This window comes from Ctenopharyngodon idella, chromosome 15, assembly GCF_019924925.1.
Source record: "Ctenopharyngodon idella isolate HZGC_01 chromosome 15, HZGC01, whole genome shotgun sequence".
In the NCBI taxonomy this organism is placed as follows: domain Eukaryota; kingdom Metazoa; phylum Chordata; class Actinopteri; order Cypriniformes; family Xenocyprididae; genus Ctenopharyngodon; species Ctenopharyngodon idella.
Window position 1 is genome coordinate 25,771,347 of NC_067234.1, and position 24,923 is coordinate 25,796,269.

The 24,923-nt window shown below is 37.2% G+C and overlaps 1 protein-coding gene across 5 annotated transcripts in view; it reads right to left on the reverse strand.

The window, feature by feature from the left end:
- myo1cb (myosin Ic, paralog b) overlaps window positions 1-24,923 on the reverse strand; it is a 46,612-nt gene that overhangs the window by 21,174 nt on the left and 515 nt on the right. Inside the window, exons 1-2 of one of the 5 annotated variants that reach the window (XM_051861502.1) lie at window positions 22,340-22,544; window positions 22,169-22,238 (exon numbers count right to left, since the gene is read on the reverse strand). The exons of 1 other annotated variant lie outside the window; for it this stretch is intronic. Coding sequence is in view for 1 of the 4 variants with exons in the window: in XM_051861500.1 (XP_051717460.1) it covers window positions 5,594-5,611 (18 nt within the window). In the remaining 3 variants the exon portion in view is untranslated. Of the gene's footprint in view, window positions 1-5,593; window positions 5,789-12,845; window positions 12,869-22,168; window positions 22,546-24,923 lie in introns of those variants that run through there. 3 more of the 5 variants (XM_051861501.1, XM_051861503.1, XM_051861500.1) reach the window with 3 other exon arrangements.

The window sequence follows — 24,923 nt, forward strand, 5'->3', positions numbered from 1 at the left end:
ACAGAGGTATATGAAAAATTTAAGCCACTTGTTGTCTTTGTATTCTGTTTTGCAATCTTGTCACCTGATTTTCCACACATTATAGTTAAAGTATAGTTGTGAAATAGAACACAAAAAAAATCCGACAAATGGCTTAAATTTTTGGGCTCATATACCGCTCTCATTCGGCACGAATCCAAATGTTTCCATGAGTTATTCCACTGGACATGAAATCCAAATCTTCACTCACGTCTTACCCATTTCCGCAGGGGATTATAAACGTTTCTTTCGTTCGTTCACTTTTAATTATAATATTCACATCCTTTACTGTGGTAAAGTAGAAAAATGCTGTAGGACAGATACCTTTTTTTTGCACGTCAAATTCTATTTAACACAGTTTGTTCTTGTTAGACTTGGTAAGGCACTATTTGTATAGTGCATTTCACATACGGCGTTAATTTAGTTTCTCTAATTGTCTTGCACCTGCTGAAGATAAAATTTTCTTTTTAGATCGTTTACAAGTGTCAGGTGAAGACATGAAGACATTAGACGAGATGGTCTCTGTCCTGCTTGTGTCCCACATCCCTCTCAAAGAGCAGAGCGGTATAAATGACGTTATATTTATCTTTGTGAGGAAATACAAAACAAATGTTTTTTTTTTTTTTCATTTAATATTTAACTTTCTTATATTATTTAGGTTACCATTATTTAGTGATATTCATTTCAATGTTTTACAGTCTGTAGTGTATTGTTTCACTGACGGAAGCACTAAAATAAAGACGCATGTTTGTTACAAAATGATGTTTGAGCTTTATTATTTTGTTTCATATTTCAAAATGTATTTAATTTAGGTCAGTACCACCTTCCCCAACCACTGCACCACCGGTAGCTGGTCCATTACTACCGCAGTGGTAAAAACTGCCATGTCACAGCCCTAATGAGTACTGATACACATATATAATACAGATCAACTTTTACTTTGATTAAATATTTGCCTTTTAAGGAGATCAGTATTTTCATGTTATGGGCAATAAACGATAAAATATGCCATATTAGAATTCTATACTATTTTTTTCTAAATAAACAATTAAAAAATCTATCATTTTAAATGATAATTTAGACATCACATCATTATAATGTACAGTGTGAAAACTGAATGCGAAAGATTACATTTAAAACTTTAAATGAGCCTTAGATGATGGCAAAAACAGGGGAAATGCATGCATTTAAATATCCATATCCAAATATCATATAATAGGTGCAATTAAATATCCAAAAAATTTAAAGGGGTCATTTAATGGCACTTTTACAAGATGTAAAATAAGTTTCTGATGTCCCCAGAGTGTGTATGCAAAGTTTTAGCTCAAAATACCCCACAGATCATTTTTTATATCATGTTAAATTTGTCACTTTTTGAGGGTGAGCAAAAACGCTCCGTTTTTGTGTGTGTCACTTTAAATGCAAATGAGCTGCTGCTCTCAAGAAGAGGGCGGAGCTTCAAGAGCTCATGTTAGCAGCGCCTCACATTACCTCATGCAGACTCAATGAAAATGTCAGAAACTGTTCAGCCTTTTATGTTCAAACTGGAGTCGGACAATGATGGAGAGACTCAAGAAGAAGTGACAATATGTAGAATGCAACAGGACGTTTCTGAATGTTAGTTGATGAATTTATGTAGCTGATGTGGAGTTGACTATCTTAAAGTCATTGATTAGCATATTCTGTCATGATAATCTATAAATCGCTCGTGTGGAAACTGCTGTAAGATCCTACAGAGCCAGAGAATATATGTTGCATGAAGATAGAACAGGTATAGTTTAGTTTAATTACGGTTATAACTCATCTTGCTTTTATGCATTTGTGTTATGTACTGTTTTGCGACAACATGTCCTCACCCCCTTTGTTGCGTGTTCTGTGGGCAGGGTTTATGTAAATTTTAGGGTTAGTGATGTCACCAACCCGGGAAGAAGCTCGCTGTAGTCCCTACCAGCCGTTTGTTGTAGTCCTTAAACAGAGAATTATTCAAAAGAAAATATCTCGCTTTGCATTGAACTTTGAGCGTCATAACTTTGCAGATGTTGTTTATGCTCAAACAGCAACATTACACACTAACTAAAGTTAAAAAAGTGAAGAGTGAAAATCGCAATGAAATACCCCTTTAATCGGATTTCCTAGGTCATACAAGGATCTTTAGATTCAGAGTCGACTAAGGGTTCTGTGTGCATGTTAGCAAATGTTATCTGGGCATCAGATGTAAAATCCCTTTGAGTGGCCAAAAGCCAACATAAATGAATTCAACAATTCATTTAGACCAATAAATATGCCATAACCAGAAAGCAGATCCTTGTCCCCCCCCCAAGTCTCCTTCCTAAGCTACTTTCTCAAGAAACAGGCTTCATTACACCATTGTTCTTTATGGATTTGCTTTCCTGCTCCCACCCCGATCCCCTTCCCCATGCTTGCTGGTCTATAAGGCAAGCTCCGCGCCTTTGCCATGTGCTCATTTTTTCCAAATGCTGCTGCTCTGAAAACAAAAGACTGAAGGCTGTAGATACGACCGTGGGCAAATTATTCATTCTTTTTTTCATTCTAACCTTCTTTGAAAAATAAAGATCAAGGAGGGAGAGATTTGTGTTTACAAATGTCACTGGGAAGAATTGAACAATAATTGCCTTTTGCTTGACCTTCCAACATCCTACCGATTTGCTCAGTTCTTGTGAGCAGAGCTGTGTCAGGGAGATCTGCCGAGTCAAGCTGCCTTCGTCAGCACTTCTCACATTGCAAGAAGACATTAGCAGTCTTCGGAAACACATGGATAGGGACCAGAGCTATGATTACAAAGATTGATTTTCTGAAAGAGTGAACAAGCAAGTCAAACACTCCAATATTTAATTTCTCTAGGGGGCAAGTCAGTGATTTAGTACAGTTACCAACTCCTGGTTGATGAACAAGAGGAGAATGTGTGCATTTTTTTTTCATAATTAATGAAGGCAGTGGATAAAGGGCACATTCCTAGATATCCAGAGCAAAGTCATGTGCGCCTCCCCTTCTCACCGGGAATGGTGAAGAATGGTGGAGAAGAAAAGTAAATCTTGTCTGCTTGCTTATGATTTCAAGCTTTTGAGGTTACCAACTGTTTCCATCCTGATTGAGTCATCTGGCTCACTTGTTACCTCGCTCTTCTTTCCTCTCCTGTTCGGTAGCAGGAAAGAACAAGGGGTGGAGACACAGACTTTTGAGGAGAGGCACAGCTACATTAAAAATAATGATAGATTTATAAAGGTGTTTTTTTAAGTATGGCCACTATTATTGTCCCAACAGATTATTAAAACTACAAAAAAGTCAACTTTTTGTGTTTATTAAATATAAATATTCAATTCAACATATATTGTGTGAAAATGCGAAGTCAGTAGTTGTTTAAAAATGTTAAAATGTCATTTCCACTCCCAATGCTGTCAAACACAATACATAATTTGTGATGTCAAGGAAATGACACTGTAGTGGAAATTTTTATATCACTTCAGACAAAAAAAATGGGTCAGTAATAAACTGGTCAGAGTTAATTTACTAATTTAAAGGGCCAAAAGTTCCCATATTTGAAGAAACACTATGATAATGATTCACAGATGATACATGTGAGAAGAAGTGTGGGGTTTCTTTTTTCTTTTGTTTTGAAGAGAAGTGGAAAGATCAGACTCCTGCAGCTTAGATTCACGCAGCTGGTCAGAGGGGAAAAACATTTTTAGCACTTCTCCAAATGTAATGCAATTTTTTTGCCCCTGTTTTGCATGTCGACAATATAGAGCTTGTTCATAGCCATGAAACTCTGTTAAGTGCTTAAAACACAAAAAGACCCCAACATGGGCCGTTCAGCGCATCATATTATATCATCCTTTAATCAAGCCATATTCATTAATAAATCTTCACAGATGTCTTACAATGCTCATTTAATTACCACCACCCAGAAGGCGATAAATTCCATGGGTGGCATTGTAATTCACACCAGTCTGCTGAGTCAATGGCTGTCCTTGTGTTAAAGGGGCTGTGTTGGTTAGGAAAGTCAACTGGTGGCTGTCAAACTCCAGAGGGAAAGTTGACAGACAGGTGTGACTAGCTCTGTCTAAACAGGTAAAGAGTCTTACATCATATGCACCCCCTCCACATGATAAACACTATCACACACATACTTTTTGACTTGGAAAAGATATAAAGTGACCAGTTATTCTTCATTTCAGCCTGCTGGACAATGCAAGGCATTCATGTCCAGAGGGCATTTGAAGAGCATGAGTCAGGAGAACTGTAAACTGCTTTCGGGACCGTGACATTATTTCCCACTAGTTTCATTCTTTCCTGCACAATCATATATGGCCTTCCTTAATATCCAACTATTTCACATCTCCAGTCATCCAGAGCAGCATGTCACTATGTAAAATTCATTTCCTTTTCCTGAGATTTGGATCTTCCTGTGAGCAGTGCAGCTGTTAAGCAATTCAATGGAATCTCGTACGAAACTGCACCAGATCCCATAAATCTAATGTCAGGCATTCATCAGCCCTCTGCAGTTATTTGCCTATGACAAAATGTGCACCAAAGCTGAAACGCGATCACATCTAAAGTACTGCTGATCGCAAGGTGTGTTTATTTGAATATGAAATGATGCACTGCAAATGAGACTCGTAGCGTATCACGACATTGAATGGGTGAAGGGTGAAAAGCGAAAGGCCTCAGAAACCTAAAGCTCATTCGATTGAGGTCTTAATCTCGAGAGATTGTTCTTGAAGTTTCTGTTGGCTTTCAGGGGAAGGTCATGGATAACACAGACAGGAAGAAATGTAGTAGGGTGGAATGGCCCGATGACAGACGGCAGTTTCGCTATCTCGTTCACTCTCACTCTCTTTCTAGCCTGGAATTCAACAGTGACTGCTGCTGGTTCAAAGCCAGAGATTGCTTCACTGTGAGACGACACTATGGCATGAACACAGATACTGATAGTCAGAATGTCAGGCATGAAAGAAGGTCCCAAGATAGGATAAGCACCTGATAGGACCAACAACCTCCTCCTTTTCAGAGGAAAAGTGATTTTCACTATTTGTATCACTATTTCACTATATATTTGCAACTAGAGATTCATGCCTGCACTGCTGAAGTAACTCTTCATTAATGAACAACCTAGTCAATGGATTACACATACAAAAATTAACTTATAAGTAAAAAATAGTGAATTTCAGTGTACATACCTACACCTCAGGTGCTATAAACTATAACAAATTGGTAAAAAAAATAAATAAATAATGGTATAAAATAAATTACATATTATTTACTATATCACAGACACATATTTAAATTTATATACATGTGTATATATATATATATATATATATATATACACATGTGTGTGTGTGTGTGTGTATACAAGATAGATAGATATATAGATAGATAATCCATTATTCCCTGTCATACTTGTCATTCTAGCAAATCATTACATAATCTAAACACAAAATAAATTGACAACTTTGGACCAGAACCGCATATTTCACTTTCATAAGACCCTCGCTGACATTGCAGAAATCTCCCAGCTGCTTTTGTTTAGTAAGGAGCATGCTGTGATTCTTACCATGCCTCGATACTTCATCTTCCCGTTCTTCCCAGCTTGTTGCTGTAAGTGTATGAATTATTAGTATTTCCAAACAGCGACTCTCATTTGAGAAAGTGTGCAGAGTTTGTTATTTTAACTTTGTCTGCACCATGTGTGGGAGCGTCCCAGCTGCCATTTCTTTAGCTTTAACTTTCCTCTCCTTCCCTTCGTCTCTTTCTTTCTCCCTCCCTCCCTCCCTCTCTCTCTCCCCCCTCACTGCCTACGGAGGCACGAGTCAGTCCTTCTGAAAAGTGACACACTCCCCCTCTCTGCCTTCCTCGAACTCATTTGCTCTGTCCTCCTGCAATGGGATTTACAGAGAAAGACAAAACTTTCCAGCCCCCCTGTAGTAGCCCTGCATGTGCCTGCCCTTAAAAACCATCCTGTGCCTCTTTAAGAAAATATTACAAACAAAATGTGTAAGAAATAACATAGGAAAACACATCGTCTCATGCTGACACTTAAGAATTCAGAGATTTGGTATTCGGAACTCTGGAAAACTCCGTAACTAGCACTGCATGTTGGATGAAATGCAGCTAGGGATTATGCCAAGTGAATTTTCCTCCTCCTCCTCCCTTCCATGCTGCCCCAAGTGCATGCTGAAGCAAATCTGAGGCAGATTTCAGATAGGGATCCGTCAAGGAGGTAAGATTAATGTGCTCAAACTTGGCTCAGTTGCCCGAGAAAGAAAAATAGGCCACATTCACTTATGGTACTGTACTTTTAGTTTATAACCTGATGTCACTCATAGGCGTACCACTTTAACATACAGTTGATTTATGTTTTTTGTTTCTGTGCGATAAACAGATACACAAAGAGATAGAAATGATAGAAAAAATGATAAAACTAAGAAGAAAATATTGTGTCAACGTCTTACGAAAGCTCTTTACAAATTATCGTAACGAGACTGAAAAAATGGCTACGCATCAGCACATAGAGTGTAGGACAAAGGGTTAATGTATGAAGACACACCCCATTTTTCATCTCTCCACCCAGTAAGAACACAACACACCACCTGTTCAGTCCACACACACTTGTAAAGACCGCACTCAGGTAAAACCTTAACCAAGGTCACTTCCACTGACCATAAACAAAGCAGCGCCCTCTACTGGACACTCCAAATGACATAATTGTGCACAGGGAAACTGGATTTAATATAAGTTGCAAAATATAGGAGTGTAGCATTGCACACTGTGATTCATAGAAATCCTCCCCTATTCTTTCGGTCCTATCAATCTATCATTCTCGCTCGCTCCCTTTCTCACTTATGCCAACATAATCACGGACCCCGCCTGCAGGAATCCAAGTAATATTTTCCAGACGGTGTGAGCTGCTCTCTCTTTCTCTCTGGGAACATTGACATTACAGGTCCAGCGTGTAGGAAGTGCAGGCACAATTATGTCACTGGGCATTATATTTGCTTGTGATCTGCTCATCATGCACACGCTTATCAGTATGTGTGCTCTAGTAAAAATGTTATAAATTTATGACAAGTGGCTGCAGTCAATGGATTAAAATGGTTGTCTAAGAAACAGGATAAATAAACAGAGGTTTATAAATCACCCCATTGTCTGATTAGGGTCGCTTTGTTCGATCTTTCAAAAGCTGTCTCACCGCCATCCTTTAATCTCGGGCAATTTGTTAGTGCTCCACCTTACTGTAATTAGAATTGAGCCAAATATGATAGAGCAAAGCTCTCCTGATAGAGAAAACACAGACAGAACGTAAAGCAATAGTTGTTTAGTAGTTAGTTGTTGTTTGTTTTGTTCATGCAGGTTTGAAACAACATAAAGAGTTCATTTTTGAGTGAACTATTCCCTTAAGAGATGGCATAACGCATCAACCAGTGTGTCAGACTGAGTGTGCCAGACTCTCTGAACTCAGAGTCTTCCTTCAGGTCACTGTAAAAGCAGGACTCGCACATCCTCACATGGCCTTTTGGCGGAGAAACAAACACTCTGAGGTTTTGTTTGTTACGTAGGGCGTTCTATTCCTTAAAGTGGTCAAATGACATCCGTGGGAAATTAGCAATGGAAACTCTGGCTTTATTCCCTGCATGCCTGTTGCTTATACTAGCATTGGCCACTTTTAGGGCCACTGCCCTTCACTTCCTCTCTCTTTATCACTCAATCTACAGAAGACATTCCTTCGCATGCAAAATTTTCTCACTTGCGGAATTCAAGTTTGCATATTTATAGTCCACTAATATGCTCTAAAAATATATTTACTGGTGATGGCAAAAGTACACTACATACTTTTTAGTTTTTACTTACACTGCTGTTCAAAATTTTGGGGTCGGTAAGATTTTTTCAATGCTTTTGAAAAAAGTTTTGGTCTATTATGGTCACCAACACTGTAAAAAATGATTTTATGGTGAAGTAAATACTACAGAAAAAAAAATTTATTTTTTACATGAAAAAGTTAGTTCAGGCAAGGATTAAAAAATTAAGTAAATTCTATATTAGTACTCAATTTAAGCATGTAGAATTTAAAGCGTAAATATCAACATTATAAAATTAAGTAAAACTACTCAACTTTTCTGATACTGGTGTTCCCATCATGCACTAGGCCTTGAATAATTAATTAGGTTGATTTTTCACTGTTTTCCAGTTGTTTTTACACTGTTTTATCATTGCTTTTGTGGTTATGTTTAGTAACTTGCCATTTTATGACATTTGGAGTTCATTTTCTACTCAAAATGCCACATTCACGCTCAAAAACGAGCCATCAAATGTACCGTCATTGTGTATTGTGTACCAACTATTGAGGTCTCTGCAGGTGCCGCGTTACTTCTATTATGTAGATATGGTGTCTACACAATATCTATTGTATATTTTACTTAGATGTTTCTAAGTAAAGCATACACTTTAAAAGCATGGTTTAATTCAGTGTTATATTGTTTGAATAAAACGTATTGCAAAAGAAACTTCAAGTAAGTAGAAATTACTCAACCTTTTACTGGCCAAGTTAAAATTACTTATTTTCTTTGTTAATTTTACTTAACTTATTTAAGTAGAGTTACTTAATTCCATATTTGAAATTTACTTAAAAAAATATGCGTGCAAAAACTTGCAAAAGAAAAATTAAGTAAATTTTACTTATTGTTTTTTACAGTAAAGGCTATTTGATTTATTTGATCTAATATTGTGAAATATAACAATTTTTACATTTTAAACCGTAATTTATTCCTGTGATGTCAAAGCTGAATTTTTCAGCATCATTACTCCAGTCTTCAGTGTCACATGGTCCAGAAATCATTCTAATGTTTTTGAAGGAACCATGATACACTTTTTCTCTGATGAATAAAAAGTTCAAAAGAACACCATTTATTATTATTAATTTTTTTTTGTATCAATGTAAACGTTTTTACTGTCACTTTTGATCAATTGAATACATGCTTGCTGAATAAAAGTATTAATTTCTTATATATATATATATATATATATATATATAGGAAGCATGCTAGTATTGCAACGTACTTCCACAGCAGAAAAATGAATATTAACACCAAACATTGTTTGCATTTTTATGAACAGTATGTAAATTGTGCACTAATACTAAAAAACATCTTAAGAATTTGAACAATGGGACAACAATAATAATGTAAATCCTAAAATACATGACTTTTTTTTTTTTTTTTAAATGGGGAAGTCTGTGCATGCAGCCCGGCTCATGTTCCACCCACTGCTGACGGCCACTCAGAGATGAGTCATAGTTAAGTCACTGGACTCCTCTATGTTCGCCAGCCTCCTCTGAATCTCCCACCAGCTCTCTGGAAAAGTCAATTAACCCGTGCACAAACAAATCAATTTTCAATTCCTTTTGTCCCTGACCACAATCATCTGTCCACATCATTTATTTGGAATTGGATCCTGGTCAGGACCTAATGATGTGGGCGAGAGGCATTTTAATTCAAATTGTGTGTAATGAGACTTATGAAAATATTTGGTCTTTGTACTTGCTCAATCCATTCCCACCTCCTTTACTTCTTTTTTCTCTCTCTCTCTCTCTCTCGCTCTCTGCCCCTCCCTCTTTCTCTCCGCCTACTCTGTTACAAGCCTATTTATACTCTCACACTAGGACAGGTCTATTTGTAGAAACGGTTGTGTCGGGTAGAGGATGGTACAAAGGGGCAGAAGATCAAAGCTATAAACTTTGATTGCCATGTTATTCTTCATCAAAATGAATCTGCTGGCCAGCGCTGAGGTTAAGAAAAGACAGAGAGGAGATCCTGAGTGTAATGAATGAACTCAAAGCTTAGTTGGGTTTAAATGGAATTAGCAGTACACTTCCTCTCTGTTCTGGTTGACCATTAAAATAAACTCCTCACCTCTAGAAGGCTGTTATTTGTTTTATTGTGTTCTTGCATTCACTTTTTACATTTGTTCATGACTTAAAGGGATAGTTCATGCAAAAAAGACCAACAATTTCTTTCTTCCGTGAAACACAGAAGGGGAAATTTTGAAGAAAGTCCTGGTCGCTCTTTTTCATGCAACAGCAATTAATGGGGACCAGAAATTTCAAGCTACAAAAAAGACAAAAAAAACACCATAAAAGTATGACTTGTGCTATATTAGATACCATTTGAAGCCATATGATAGGTTTGAGTAATGAACAGACCTAATTTAAGTTACTTGCAAAGTTCCCCTAAAATGGACTGTTGAGGCTGGATCATTGAATTAGGGTGCGTTCACATTTGTAGTTCAGTTCGTTTGGTTAATTTGGTCCGGACCAAAAAAGAAAAAAAAAACATTTAGTCCTGGTCCGATTAGCGTTCAGATTGGCAATTTTATCACCGAACCAAAAGATACCGAACCTAAAGGCATAGGGATACATTCACAACCTGATTGGTCGGATTTTATGACATATTGCCTATTTGAGACGAAACTTACCGAACATCCAAAACAATGCTGTGTGCTAAGGTAAATGCACTCGTATGTGTGTAGCATGCATATGATGGTATTTTAGCCAGCTGGGAACTCGTGAAGAGCTTATAAAATGTGTAAAGGAGTCAAAACAGCGGCGGGAATCCATCCATCACACATACAAACGATGAGTTCGTTTGGAAGCGGACCGAGACCCATCTTTTCAGCGGCCTCGGTCCGCTTGTTTGGTGCGTGCCAGGGTTCGGATAGCAGCGTTCACATATGTTCAAATGAACCGCACTAACAGAGCAATCGCACCAGGGTTCGTTTTAATCGAACCAAACATGCCAAGTGTGAACACACCCTAAGTGAAATAAACTTGAGGACTGAATCAATCCAATTTGTGAATAAATCATTCAAACCAGGTTTCTGAACTGGATCAATCAATTCACTGAAAAGATATGACTCAAAAGAATGATTTATTCACAAATTAGTTTGTTCTGATGAACTTGTGAGGAAGTGCTGGGGAGGATGTCAAGATTCTCTGATCTATTAATTTTTGGTCTGTTTCTTATACAAAGCTGTTGAATGACTTCAGAAGACTTTGAATATAGAACATGAGTCATATGGACATATATGATACTTATTTATGATAGAGTTTCCAAGCCTCAATTCCCATTCACATTCACTTATATTGACCAGGATGATATTCAGAAATTCACTTTGTGTTCTGCGGAAGAAACGACATGAGGGTGACATGTTTGGCTGAAATATCCCTGAGAATATGGCTGCAAAGAAAAAGTACAACGATAAAAAAGTCCTTTGTTTACTAATGTGTCAGGGCCTTGAGCAAAGGGAGTGGTGAGAAAAGCCTGACACTGGGAAAAGGCCCAAAGCATCATGGGACGTGGAGAATGGGAATGACATGAAGGCCGGTGAGTGAACAAAAAAATTGTTTGAACAATTTCACATTTATAAGACCTGCAGAGGGAAGCAGACACATACAGAGAAAGTAAACCAAGAGGAGACCTACGGGACGCCCATTAAACATGATATTTGAAAGGCAGTACATTAGGGAGGGAGGTGTATGTTGGAGGCAAAAAAACAGAGGGAAAGCTGATAGTGTGTGATGTCAGAACAGAAGAATGTAATGTGGGTGTTAAACAGTCAGCACAGGACTGGGGGACAACAAGAGAAGGACAGTGTGAGAGGTAAAGACGGGGGAAACCCATAGCATCTCACCATGATGTGGAAATCAATGTTGTGATATAACTAAACAAGGTCACTGTGGTAACGTGTGTCAGGAAGTTGTATGTTGACTAAGAGAGTGAAGTTCACAGCTTCATCTATCTCTTTCGTTTCCTCTCATCCCTTCTTCATCTGGGCTTTTTGAGTCATGCAGTACCTCACATGGTGATGTAAGCTTGCTCTACTGAACAGGACTAACACATTTTCAGACAACCTGGAGGCTTTAATATGATGTGTTTTCTGGACAAGAAAGAAGGTTCCTCTCCAAAACACAACAGAGATGAAGTCCATGACACATTAATCATTCAGATGATAAGGAAAACCCATGGATTCAGTGTTCTTTATACAAAAGGATGGATGTTTTTCCACTTAAAAGCATACAGCTAAAAGTAATTTTTCAGATATATATTTATATTTTAAAAAAAATTATAATATATTATATATATATATACATATACATACATAAATATATATATATATATATATATATATATATATATATATATAAGTGTGCATAATAAGTAAGTTTTAGTTACTTACATTTTTTCATATTTTTGGGCCATTTTTAGACATTTTATATTTGTATATATATTATTTAAATATATTTATTTTGTAAAACATAATTAAAAACATTTTGCATTTACCACAAAATTATTTTAAGATTGGAATTGTATTTTCTTGCCCCCTATGATATATTTTGTCATTCGAAGGTTTAAAAGAAGTAGGCCTATATTTACACTGGAAAAATCTATTTCATTAAGCCAGACTGTTTACAATAAATATTTGGTATATATATATATATATGAAATATATTTAACATACATTTGAATTCTTTGCCGTACGGGAACAGAAGCAGGCATTTCTTTGAGGTTTTCATAATGAAATAATCCATCAATGCTTTCCAAAAGAGGTGAAAAGATCTATGACAGAAGAAATCTCCAGTGAAAAAACATCAATCACACTTTTCTAGCTCTCTTACTTGCACAAGTAGGTGGAGCAACACATTTAGGGGCGGAAACCACCAAAAATACGCCTAATTCTGCAGCAGCCAACCGGTTATGAGGGAGGAGAAGAGGAAAGGACAAGCATTACTTCACAACAGCCTTAATTTTTCTCACCAAAGAAGTTGAAATGAGGTACGAGCGGACAAGACTTTACTCGTCAGAGGAACTCCAAACATCCTACTCATGCAAAAGCCCTGTACCCAACCCCCAAGCGGCCCTCCTTTTTCCAGGACTGGTCTGGAAGCGAAGCACAGCGGCGCTGCTTAGTGCCAGCTGGATCTCCCATTGCTTTCATATACAGCAGCTGGGTTGGCAATGCTGTGGCCTTGAGTCTCCTCCTCCAAGATCTTAGAATACCCACAATGCCTTATAAGGGCAGGTTATGCTTCTGAGCGTGGGACAGGGGGTTCCCACAAGGGTTCCTGTCTCTATCCTATGCTGAGCAGATGGAGGATGTAACAGTGATGACAACGCCACCTCCTCGCTCTCTTTCTTTCTTTGGCCTCTAGCAAACTGTTTTCACGGCACCTGCATCAGCAGCCAATAAAAATCTGTAAGAAATGTTATTAAAGCTCTTATTAAAATTCTTTAGTTTTTTACCCGAATAAATTAAAAATAAACAGCAAAACTAAAATCAGTTCTTTTAGATGCTACAAGTGAATCACAACATTATAATGTACAATATGAAAAAGGGATATTCATTTTGAGATTTTCTAAATTTAAATTTAGTATTCAGTTATTATTAGTGTTTAGAACTAGCTTAAAATCTAATCTAAATGTAAAACTAAGGGAAATGAGCATTAAAAATACGATAAAGCCACTAGTGTTGGGGAAAGTTACTTTTAAAAGTAATGCATTATAAAATTGTGTTACTCCCTAAAAAAGTAACGAATTGCGTTAGTTACTTTTTATGAAAAGTAATGCGTTATGTTACTTTTGCATTACTTTTTCTTATCTGAGCTGGGCTGCTTGTTTGTTTGTTTTTATAACAACATAAAAGCTCTATTTTTGGCAAATGTAAAGGCAGCTCAAACAAACAAGCCTTTCGGCTGTGCTGCCATTCTGGATCGCAGAAGAATAGGATGCAGGAGAAGTAGTAAATGAGTAAATGTATGCTCATATTTAGTCTAGAACTACAATAACCATCATGTTTACACAGCGCACAATGCCTCGGCACTTACTCACGATTTCTCTCAACATGGGGACAGGAGAGCTGTCAGTCAATAAATGGGAAAACAAATTAACTTGCGTTACTTGTTTGAAAAAGTAACTCAGATATTGTGTTGTAAATTTAAAAGTAATGCGTTACTTTACTAGTTACTTGTAATGCGTTTATCCCTAGCAGTGTGCTCTTAGTGTTGAGTATATGATGTGATGATCTAAGATCTCTTCCTCTACTGACAAGTCAAGGCAGTTGAGCTGTCAGTGGTCAATTAGAGATGTTTCTATTTAATTTTCAACACCACATCCACTGGAAATGGACTGCATAACAATCCTTGAAAATACAGATTTGGACCTTCCTGTTTTCATTGTTTTCCGTTTCATCTTGGATCGGCAACAATCAGACTGTTTCTAACAAAACACAAAGAGCGGCTGCAGATTTCAGAGTCCGACGGCCTACAGTTGCCCCTCTCACCTCAAAGTGTCCCACTCAAAGGAATGTGTTTAAAACAATTATTCATTATAAGTGCAATAATTCTCTCAAGCACTGCAACTCTGCTTACACTACTGGAGCCAAAGAGCATCAAGCAACATTCAAACTTTGCCAAACTTTAAAATGATTGTATGAAAAAATAAATGAATACATCTTTAATTCAACTTCCTTACATTCCAATACAAATCTGCATCCTGTTTTTGTTACATCAATACAAATTTAATTCAAATTCCAGAATTGAATTTGAATTTAAAAGTCATTCTCAGCTCAATTCTTAATAGTGCTAAAGCTTGGAGGTCACTAGGCCACCAGACACAACCAGACAAACGCAACATAAAATAAATAACTTACATAGTGGGTTCATTGTGAAACTATATTGAAACCTAACATTAGAGGAAAAAATGTTTGCAATTCCATTGTGAAAATCTTCTGCTCCCAAAAGAAAACACTGAAAGGACAAGACGGCCTATTACAACATCTCAGCTATGACTGAGCATGACACCATCATTTTATTACCCTGCATGGCGCAAATGCAAGTCATGGGGTGAGGTTAACACATAATGTATCTGTGCATTGTTTAGGCGTAGACCATTTGGCACGACAGCCAGCTGCTGACCAGACACTCAGTTGCTGCAAAAACATGACAGTTTCATGCCCAGGGACCAGAGAGTCACCACACCCATTCATTCCACACATTACAGCCATAATTACGAGATACCAGCGGTTCCCTTAGGGAAGTGCAAAAGAACAAATAACCTTAGGACTGTGTTACTGCTGACCCAGTGGGACTGTTTGCAGACATACTCCGAATAGGGATATGCATTTTAGTAATTTTGTCTAACTTGAGACAACCCTTTTTTAGCATCTTATACTCTAATCATTTATTTGATCAAAAATACAGTAAATGCAGTTGTATTATGAAATATTTTTTAAAATTTTTTAAAAGAACTGTTGTTTATTTTAATATATTTTCAAATGTAAATTCCTGTGATTGCAAAGCTAAATTTTCAGCATTACTCCAGTTACATGATCCTTCAGAAAAATCTTTCTAATATGGTGATTTGATGCTCAAGAAACATTTCTTATTATTATCATCAATGTTGAAAACAGTTGTACAGCTTAATATGTTTGAGAAAACCATGATAATCCTGGAAAAAAAGTTTCTGATAAAGTTCAAAAGAACAGCATTTGTAAATGTCTTTACTGTCACTTTTAATGAATTTAATGTAGGGCTGCACGATATATCGTTTTAGTATGGATATCGCGATGTGCACATCTGCGATAGTCACATCGCAGGATGTGCGATGCCAAGTATAGGGATCGTTAATTCGTACGGACCAGACACCACAGTTCAAAACGCATGTGATTCTCGGATTAATTGCAAAATTTGACCATCATACAATGAAAGTTTATCATTTGAATTCTGAACATATTTTAGGTCCTGTCAGTTTAAACATTCAAGCGGCATTAAGCCATTTGAGCGCACAAAGATGCGAAAGAGAACTCAATTCTGAGCGTGCGGCTGTTTTCTGTCTGCGTGCACACACACACAGAGCCATGCAGATGCACGTGAACACCGAATTCCGTTCTCTTCCACGTCTATTTGTGCCTGAACAGGCACATACATGCAAAAAATTGTCAAAATGCATGTAAAACATTGAGTATCCTCGTAAACAAAGCTGCTTATGGCTTAGGTGAACTGAACAATTGAGAAAGAAAACTGGATGTGAAAGTATTTTGGATTCACTGCTGCTTTCTGTGTCATGAATAATGATCAAACATCAAAAGACGAAAAAAATCATTTTTGTAGTTTTAACACAGATTATATTTAATTTATAAGACTATGCAGTGTTATTTTACATTTGATTATTCAATTTCTGTACCTGAATACTGTTAGATTTACCTGAAAAATATAAAGCACTATTTATTTCATTTGTATCTTTGTTCTATTGTATGTATCTATGCTTGTAATTTGTTAATTATTTTCTATGCGTATTCACTCACCTACAAAATCACCCCACTGTTTCTAGAATGATTATTTCCAAATAGAGCTATTCAAGTCATCTGGTGAATTTTTTTTTTTCATATCGCAATATATATCGCAGAAAAACAAAATATCAAATAAAAGTATTAATTTCATTAACACTGACCCCAAACTTTTAAAAGGTAGTATTAATTTAAAAGTTAAAACACGTGAATTTAAAAATGTATCTGAAAACCAATTTTTGAACAATTGGATGTGCTCAATATCTATGACAACAAATCAAATTCTAATGACATCATACATTCATTCTTTTCCAATGAATGAATACATATAAAGACCTTTCTTTGTCTGGAAGACCTTGACTACATGACTTACATAGTAAATCACTTGTTTTTTTAACTGACTCACTCCACGTCTGCAAACAACTGCCATATCTGGGAAATGAGGTGCTTTAATGAGGTGTAGAAGGCATGCTGAATCTAAATCTGATGTTGAACACTCTAAAACATGCCAGGACTAAGTTTCACACACTTTCTTTATCTCTACTGCGATATCACCAACATCAACATGCGATAAAATTCCTAAACATGCCCCTATAATAGGGTGCCTATTAATTGTGACTCTTCTAACTCCAGTAAAACTAGCATGAGTGCTCACTGACTGTAAATACTAACTCAATCTTTTTCTCAAGGTGCGTAACATTTTGCACACTTGGCTAGTAGTGCGTTTACAGAAAAAAAAAAAAAAAAAAAAAAGAACATCAACCAGGCTAAATGTGCTAAAGCTAGCAGCATCACATCATACCTTTGAAACATTATTTCATTTAACTGGAAGCACCAGCTTCAGTGTAGTAAATCCATTGAATGCTTTTTTTAACCATTTCTTTACTCTATGCCACTAGATCCATCATTGATTTTCTAACCACCGCTACTATGGAGACAAAAATATGGTCAACAGCTCTGGAACGTTCAGGCACAATATGCACATTTCTGCGGTCTGGGTGCAAGGCCACACCTGGCCTGGATTGCATGACTTATCTCTATGCAGGAGAGAGCCTGGTTAAAGGTTAACCCATGCCTTACAGATCTCGACGTGATCGTGAAAAGTTAAAGAAGCTCATAAAGTTTTCACTTCAAAGGTCTTTGATAAAGACCATTACTGAAATCTAAGACTTGATTTATCCTGAGCAGTTGGATGAGCATGTGAAGGATGGTACCATGAACAAGATAACACACAGAATGGCTTTCGCTCTCATGCTTTAAGGGCATCGTGGTTTTATCTACAGTGGGTAAAGGTCGCAAAGGTCATTGAGGCTCGGGAAGGAACATGGAGCAGAGCGCCAGCCTTGTTCATGTCTGTGGAGCATATGTGCTGAAACACAGTGGATGCAAACAGGCATGAACAAGCTGATGTAAAATAACATGGGGGTAGAGATGCAATCTCTACTGTAATCTCATCTCAAAGTGCACCTCTTGAAAAAGCTCATGTTATAATAATCCCTCAACTCCAGCCCTAGTGTTCGCCCTTGTCAATCATGGCAGACTGTAAGCCCAAGTGAAAGGATCCCCGATGGATTATAGAATATCTTACACCATCAGGTTAATCAGTAGTCTGTGTATGTGTGTCACTAAGCAAACCGAGGATCTTAAGCTCCGAAACTCCACAGTCAGCACAAGCTGAGTAATATAAGCATGTTAACACATCTGCAATCTCAAATAACAGTCATTGAGCTTAATATACAATATGAGAAATGAGATGTCTCACTTTTCTTAATAGTTCATGTGTCTATTTAAGCCCAAAAAGTACCATGGTACCAAAAAATATTTTAAAAAGTGGTTCAGAAAAGTGAAGTTAGTTCTGAAAAAGGTATTATCATCATTTGATGCCACTTGGTTTAACAATTTGTATCTACTGCAATAAAAGTCAGACATTTTTGAATAATGTTTAAAGGTTCTGGGTCTTTTAATGTTTTCGGGAAAAAAGTGTATTAGAAGTCTAATTCATGCTGATTAAGTGTTCAAGAAACATTTCTTATTATCAATATTAAAGCTGCAGTGTGTATTAGTGTTACCCATAGATTTCAATTTCTGTAGCCACTCCGCATTCCGAAGTCTTTTGCTTTTGACTACGGGTTAATCTCCAGTTGTCACTGATTATTGTCATTTGGACCTTTCTGGATTACAATCCGCCATCAAAATGATAAGTTTAATTATTGCAGCTGCTGTGAGAAAAGACTATAAATGATCCGCCACCTGCAGCATCCTCACATGCCATATAGCCTACTAGCTGGGACTCCTTCTTTATGTAAACAGACGTGACGTAATGACGCAAAGACGAACGGCTGCATGCTCAAATTTCCCGCGGAAACCCACCAGTACCACCCGAATTAGAAAACATTATTACAAGCTTACCGTTCTGAATTTGGCTAAGGTAAGGAGATAGTCTTGAACACTGGCTGTTTATGTACTTGCTCAAAAAATTATTTTGGATCATTTTTACCCGAAAAAAGTTACAGACTGCAGCTTTAAAAACAGTTGTGCTGCTTGATATTGTTTTGAAAACTGATACATTTTTTTAAAGATTCTTTGAGGTACAAAAGAACAGCATTTATTTGTAACATTATAAATGTCTTTACTGTCACTTTTGATCAATTAAAATATTAATTTCTTTAAAGAATCTTTCTGACCCTAAACTTTTGAACAATAGCTCAAAATAAAATACCATTAAAATAAAGCATCCAGTAAAGTTTTAGAGCTGTAGATAAAAGTTTTTGGTCTGGCCTTTGCAGTTTTTCCCTGATATGGAGCAGAATGGAGTACACGGGCAGGGCCCTCAATGGGAAATTTCAAGTGGAAAAGCCACAGCTAAATTAAGAAAAACTGCAGATCCTACAATGAGCTCATGACTCACCACAGGGCATAAAGACATTTACTAACACAAGTCCACAGTTTCTTTCTTACCCTCTGTTCCCTCCACCCCCCTCCAGTTCTCACACTCAAAACTAGATTAAAACCTGCTTTGCTCTTCATAATGTAAACAAATAGGCTATCAAGTCGAACGCCACTCTGTTCCTCTGTATGCAAACATTGCAAACCAGACAATTACACGAAAAATGCTTTTATCTTCTGAAGAAAGACTTTGCAAAGCTGAGCTAAAGACTAACCCCCTGGTTTCACAGACAAGGCTTAAGCTAGACTAAAATGAATTTATTTTTGGTGTTTTTACCTTTATTATAAAAGGACAGTGATTAGACAGGAAGCGAAATGGGAGAGAGAGAGGGGGACGGGATCGGGAAAGGACCACGATCCGGGACTCGAACTCGGGTTGCCTGAAGCGCACTGGCGCTACACGTCGGCGCGCTGCCCATTAGGCCATCGGCGCCGACACACTGCCATATCTTAAAATATGTCAGGTGCCATTGTTTTGTCTCAAGATTAACACCAGTAATGTTTTTTTCTAGGGTACGTTTATAAAAGCTACTTAAATACCTTAATTCAACAAAGGCCTAATCCTGGCTTAATCTAAGCCCTGTCTGTGAAACCGGGCCTAAATTTTTAAAGTCAACATGAAAGGCGTTCACAACCCATTTACTCCAGTAATGTGACGCATTTTCTAAAGCAGCATATTGAATGAGAACAAAAAGTAGTGTGGGACTTGAAGAGGTTGAATATTTCAATGAAAGAATACAAAGACAAATGAATCCTTCACAATGAGACCTGCATTACAAAGCAAATAGGGTTAAGTTCAACTTCATATAAATCTTATGCTACAAATGTCAATTAGGAGCAGCTTCAGCTTAAAGCAGGGTATAGACCCGTTTATGTGGTTGGTTAACCCTGAGAACTTCCTCTTCTGAGTGTTTCAGACACAGGTGTATCCCCTCTGAGATCTCTCTGGGACACGTTGACAGCTGTCTGGTTGACAGACCAGCAATGAGGGAAGGGCTTGGTTTGCTTTGCACAGCCACATATGTCACCAGCCCTCCCGCTCTAAACCAAATATTCCTCCGCAATCTCACCATCTTCATAAACATGCTGAATAAAGAGTAACTGGAAGATAAAGAAACAGACTAAACAAGAAGTCTCAACAGTGGATAAAGCAAATGTTTTTTGCGTAACACAAAGTAAGACTATGTTTCCTTGCACAATGGAAAAGTGTACACACACGGCACACTTACATGGTTCGCTGCTGACAGACGTAGAAACTTAATTGTCTGGGGACGGCTGGAAAATTGTTCAAGTATAAAGTCTCCCGGCCTCTAACCAAAAACCAGAGTCTCGTTGCTCTGGAAATATGCTCTATCCCAAAGTATTTTATACAGTCGGCATGTATCAATTACAACCCGGGGTTAATTAGGTTTGCAGGGATGTCTTACTTAACAAAACTAGTTTTTTTGCAACACAACCATCCATAAAACATGTTGTAATAGTTCTTGGAAAACGCCCAGCAAAGCTTGAAAGCTTATAATATTATTCATCCAGAAGCCTAAGCAACTGTCAGCTCCTAATTGTTGTCAATTATACTAGTTACACCATTCATGTAATGTTGCACAATAAAATAGATCTGCAGTCTCCCACTGCAAGCAATCCATTTCGTTTGACAGGCGTATCTTCGTTAGGGTTTGCAACACATGGAAAACAGCAATGGCACACGGGGGGATGTGAGTAAGGAGGACACTTGAGGACATGACCTGCCAACGACCTTAAAATGTCATCAGTGCTGGGCTGCTGGACCGCACAGGTGACAGAAACGCCTTCTTATTTATACCCTAAACAGTATAGTAAACAAAACACTTTCAATAATTTTACAAGCTTGGGGGTGATGCTGATAGTATATTCCCAGTGGAATTCCCAATGTAATTTGGTTGAGGGAGGTTAGTTTGGCGTGACAGATAATTAACAGCTGGTCTCCTTAACTCCTCTTGTCATTCCATCTAAGAGTCATGGAAAAAAATGTGGTCTGAAGCCGCCCAAATCACTCCCTAAGAAATGGAGCTCAATGCACTTTCATAGTATTCTTTTAAAGCTTTGGAGATGGGGGGTTTGTTTGTATAACCATCATGCAATTGAATCAAGATCTGAACAGGTCAGGATAGTATTTCTAAGAACAACATGGGAGTAAAGTAACAGGTGAGATCCATGTGGTCATATAAACACTTGACAGTTGCTGTGTATAAAACTCATAGCATCATAGCGCCTATGATGCTCTAAAATGCTGTCTAAGTAGGGAGCTTACAAGTCTAGTAAGCAAGTTCGACTCTTTTCCGCGAATCACTTCTGTCGAACCGTTTGTTACAAAAAAAAAAAAACGCTTCAAAAAATTATTCTTTTACATTATGACGTAATCACATGGTCGCTTTTATTATGTTTTTACAATAAACGGGTTTGTCACAGGTTTTTATTTAAATATATATTGTTTTAGTTCGGGTATTTCGCCATAAATTAAACCTCGGCTACCTCTCTTCAAATAATCTTACTATCATCGCTTCTCGGCTTCTTAAATGTGTAAAAGAGAACTGACTAATTCAGTCTGATCCGTCAACAATTGGTCAAGTTTGATTCTCGAAAGAATCGTTCAGTCCCATTTTGCGAACCGTTTTAACCGATTCATTGGAAAGATCCGACTCGTTCACCAATCGGACATCGCAAATAGCCTACTCAAGAAAACAGTCTTAACGAAAAATATTATCGGCGCTCTGACACTCACATACACACGTGTGAATTTCGTCATACGTCACGAAGCCTAAACTGGCATCGTGCTTTTCTCCTGACTGAAATGAAAGGCACCTCAAGCACTTACCTTGATTAAAGCACGCCAACTTCAAATCCCGCAGTGTCCAAAAGCAAAGCACCGGTCGCTCGCTGTAATACTGCATAAGAGAAACTCAGCAGTGATGGGAAACTTGTTCTCAAACTTGAGCTGTAATCTGGACTGGTCCCTTGTGTGAATCCCAACAAACAGAATATTTACCTCAGTATGACACAGAAAAGTCGCTTTTACAGTCGATTAGGTCACTTGAGCAGATGTATGACTACTGGAGATGTGTTAAATAAACAGATAGTCATGCTCTAGTTTATGGTGAGTACTATGTCATAGGACATGTACTCAGTAATGGTTTGAAGCAAATGTTAGAAATATCACCACCACCCGGCACCCGCCCTCCTCTTTCTCTTGCTCACTCGCACACGCACGAGAGACACTGTACCAGGAAGTTATAAAATCACATGTGTTTCGTGAGCTGTTATTTCATCACTGTGAAAATGTGAGCTTTTAGTGAAAATTAATAGGGCGTTTCTATTAAGACTAGCCTGTTTTTTTCTTCATTAAATAGCATGATACTTAATATTTAAAAGCAGAGATAACAGTACCGCTTACTTCCCTCAAAAAGTGTATATTCAGAACGAATAGACTCGTTTGTATTTGATTTATGTCTAAAATAACTATATATTTTTTAACAAATGAATATATCAATCTTGAAGTATGATAGTTTTTCCCATGACTATGCCATTTGAGATAGGGTAGGCGTTACTCGAAAGCACGCTAGCGTTATATCGCCCTCTATTGATTGCAGTGTTATTTTAGTATCACTGAGACATATAATTTTTTATTAATACTTTGACTTAGTTTTTGTTTTTATTTTTATATTTTTCATTTTAATGTCAATTTTATGTTTTTTTTAATCATTTTATTAGTTTTTAAATATGTCTATATAGTTTTAATTCTTTTTTATTCCAGTTTGAGTTTGAGTTATTTTAGTACATCAGGTGAAACTAAATGTAAATGAGAAATATTGGCTTGGCAACTAGCTGAAATAAAATAAGTTTACTGTTTTATAAGCCTATATTGTATGTTTTTATTTTAGTTCATGTTTATTAAGTATCCAAAAAGTTTTCATGGTTTTAGTTTTCCTTAGTACATTTGAATGACTAAAGGCAATAAAACATTTTGCTGAAATGTTACTTTTATAAATATGGTATTGTAATGCATATTGTATTTGCATTTATTTATTTACACACAAAAAAAATTGTTATAATAATTGCAATAATTGGCAAACCCCCTGCAGTACAGCCACAAACTCCTATTGTAGTATAATAACATAAAAATGTATCATTTCAGAGCTTTACTTCTGGCATTATCCTCAAATCAACCATTTTCTCAGATTTTATTGCACTGGTCTTAATTTTATTATGTCATTCAGTAGCCAGTTAAGTGTGTTAATGTGATTTGAGGGGCAGAATCGCAGGCATTCATTCTGAGCATCTCTTTTTCAGTCCACACACTGTGTAACACATGCCATGTGAAAGGAAAGCCATGTCCAAACATTCCACCATATCAATAAATACTGCTGAAACAAAATCCCCCATGTCAAGGTGACCTCACGCCTGTTAATCCAAGTGAAGTGCAGTGTCATGCTATAGCCAGAGGGCGGAGTGATTGATGTGCCCTTCAATGGTTGGACCACCAAACCCCGACCGACATTAAGCACATTTGTGCCGACTGGCTGAACCGAGAGGAAAGGTTGTATCCTGTTGACAAGGCAAACATTGGACACACAGGCTGAACTAAAGGGTGTGTCACTGGTTGGGTGGAAATGGGCATTACAATTATTGTTCCTGCCTTTATCAGTTATTTAATTATAGTACAGAGTTTTTTCTTTCTTATTAACGTAACTCCCTCTCTTTTTCCCTCTCAATCTCACTCATACTCAAACACACCCAGCAAGGGTGTCATGACCTTGCCAGAAAGTCAGGAAAAGTATGCTGTTCCGGAATTTTCTGTCATTTCCTCATCAAAGTAGCATTCCATTCCAGTCGCTATTAAATGGATTCTAAACTGGATTCTAAATTCTAAACTTTTGGCTTATCAAAATAGATTCTTATCAGCTAGATTCCAGCATTAAGAACGTTAAACATAAAGAACGTTCTTCAAACAATACGAAACAAGTCACAAAGAACGATTGTGAAGAAGGGGTTGTGAAACTCAGTCACAGCCAACTCTTTTCCTTTATGCCAACCAAAATAGGGACATTTATGCCATCCATAAGAAACATTCAAACTTCTGTCTGAGTTAATGGTCATTTTCCTTGCACACAGACAGATTTTAGTGTACACCCCACATTCCTTGGACTGTATTATTATTATTAGATGGAGCAATCCAGACCTATTCCTCAAAATCATTAGTGGAAAAACCTCTTAGAGATATACAAAATATGAACTATTTCTCATACAGTTCTGAGTTGGTCATCAGTGTATTGAGTATTGTAGAAAATAGAATGGTAGTTTGGTATTTATTCGAAAGGGTTATCACAATCTAAACCTGTCAACACCATGCATATTCATTGCTATCGCTTGCTTTTATTATAAACAAGCATATGCTGACAATCAAGATCTTGCTTACAGCATGGAAAATTCTAATGAGCCTCAGTTTTAGGGCATGCAAATCTACGGCATGCTTTGTTGAGCACAAAACATCCTGACAGCTATATTCACAAATTATGCAAATTAGCTTTTGATATATTTGCAGAGTCTGTTCTTATCTTAGATTGACACTTATT